Source organism: Echinops telfairi, unplaced genomic scaffold, assembly GCF_000313985.2.
Source record: "Echinops telfairi isolate 266 unplaced genomic scaffold, ASM31398v2 ScPeMD7_2;HRSCAF=8, whole genome shotgun sequence".
Classification (NCBI taxonomy): Eukaryota; Metazoa; Chordata; class Mammalia; order Afrosoricida; family Tenrecidae; genus Echinops; species Echinops telfairi.
The window spans coordinates 20,053,286-20,055,025 of NW_022103898.1; the positions used below are offsets into that span (position 1 = coordinate 20,053,286).

The 1,740-nt window shown below is 45.9% G+C and overlaps 1 protein-coding gene across 1 annotated transcript in view; it reads right to left on the minus strand.

Annotated features, from left to right (window-relative positions):
* POLR3B (RNA polymerase III subunit B) overlaps window positions 1-1,740 on the minus strand; it is a 140,289-nt gene that overhangs the window by 32,419 nt on the left and 106,130 nt on the right. The window contains exon 23 of the mRNA XM_004700331.2: window positions 1,282-1,424. Coding sequence (XP_004700388.1) covers window positions 1,282-1,424 — 143 coding nt within the window. The remainder of the gene's footprint in view (window positions 1-1,281; window positions 1,425-1,740) is intronic.

Genomic DNA, 1,740 nt, shown 5'->3' on the forward strand with positions numbered 1-1,740 from the left:
CAATGAAACAAAGGGTGGGTGAATGTAAGACTGATCATCTGCTTGGTACATCTTCACCTCATTCATCACAAAAAATGTAAAACACTTTTAAATTGGAAGTAAGAGAGAAGGAGACACCCTGCTAATAATGAGTCAATCGATACTGACAGAGTGCAATGACTCTTGAAAAACCAAACCAAACCACAAATGGGTGAAAACCCCGCAGGAGCCATAAATGACAACAGCAGAGTGACAACAGGACTGGGTGGAGGAACAAGATTTAGAGAGCGAGTGTGTGCAATGGATAAAGCTTTGCCATGGGGGTCAGCAGACGCTGAGTTCTAATATCAGCTTAGCCATGAACTAACTGTCTGTGTGGTCTTGACTGGCTGCTGAATGTGCAGGGCCTGACATTCTGAGGTTTCTTCTGGCACTGACACTAAAAATACTATTACTGTCCTTGGGTGCCACTGACCCATAGCGACCCCATGTGACAGAGCAGAACTGCCCCATGGGTGTTCCTGGGCTATCATCTTCCCAGCCAGTCAAGAAATCCAAAGATGCGTTGCCCTGGGTAAGTCTAGTGCACAAGACTTCTTTAAAGTGCTAACGAGTAAGGATGTCACTTGAACGACTAAGGGGAGCCTGACCCAAGCCAAACGATGTTCAATCGCCTCACAGACATGTGCAAGTTGGACACGGAACAAGGAAGACCAAATAAAAATCCATGTGCTTGAATGACAGTGCCGGTGACGAGTACGGAGAGACCCATGGAGCGCCAAGAGCCAGAGTGCTCCTTGGAAGTGAGGGCGGTGAGACTTCATCTCACACACGTTGGACAAGTGGCCAGGAGATGCCAGGCCCCGGAAAAGGACAGCACACTTGGTAAAGCAAAAGGGCAGGGAAAGTGCAAGGCCCGACAGAGATGGATCGGCAGTGGCTGCAACCCTGGGCTCTAACGTAACCATGTGACTGACGAGGCAGTGGTTGGTTCAGTTATACACAGGGTTGCTATGAGTCTCGAACTGACTCAAGGGCACCGAACAATGTGCATATTTAATACAGTGAAAAGAAAAGCGAGGATTCTTTGTGGAAAAATGGAATTAAAAGACCCCGGAATTTCTCTGGTGAAAGCTTCTTTGTATCCATAGGTTATTTTGAAAAATTAAACAAGAATAATTGTTAGAACAATAATCTTTCAAACATATATTTTTAAAAGGGGGGGAAGGCATAAAATGGAATAGCTATGTGCCAAATACTTGACTGCATCCAGCTTTACAAACAAGAAATGACACCATTTACCTTTCTGCCCGTGACGACTACTGAATTTGTCCCCAATCTCGGGCCGCCTGGTCTGCCTCAGCAGCATTTTGATCAGAAAGGCGTCCTCGGCGTTGGACGAGATCATCACCTTCTCGATGTAGGAATCCGTCGCCCCTTTGTAGCTAAGGGTAAAAGGAAAGGCACTGAGACTGAGTTTTCAACATGCCTTTGAGAGTCTGGATTACGTTGACATTTTTATTTGGGGGCTCTGAAAGAAGATTTATTTTGCAACATTACAATCCAAAGTTTACAATGTCCCTTTAGTAATCCAGTGTGTAAGATGGTTAGTTGCTGGGAATTTCTTTGGAGGCAGGTATTGCCATCCACTCAAGATGTGCCATTTCCGCCTCATCTGCGGGGGAAACTGAGGCTGGGAGAGGGGAAGTAGCCTGTTGAAGGATATATAACTATATGGAATGGGGTTGGATTTGAGCTAGG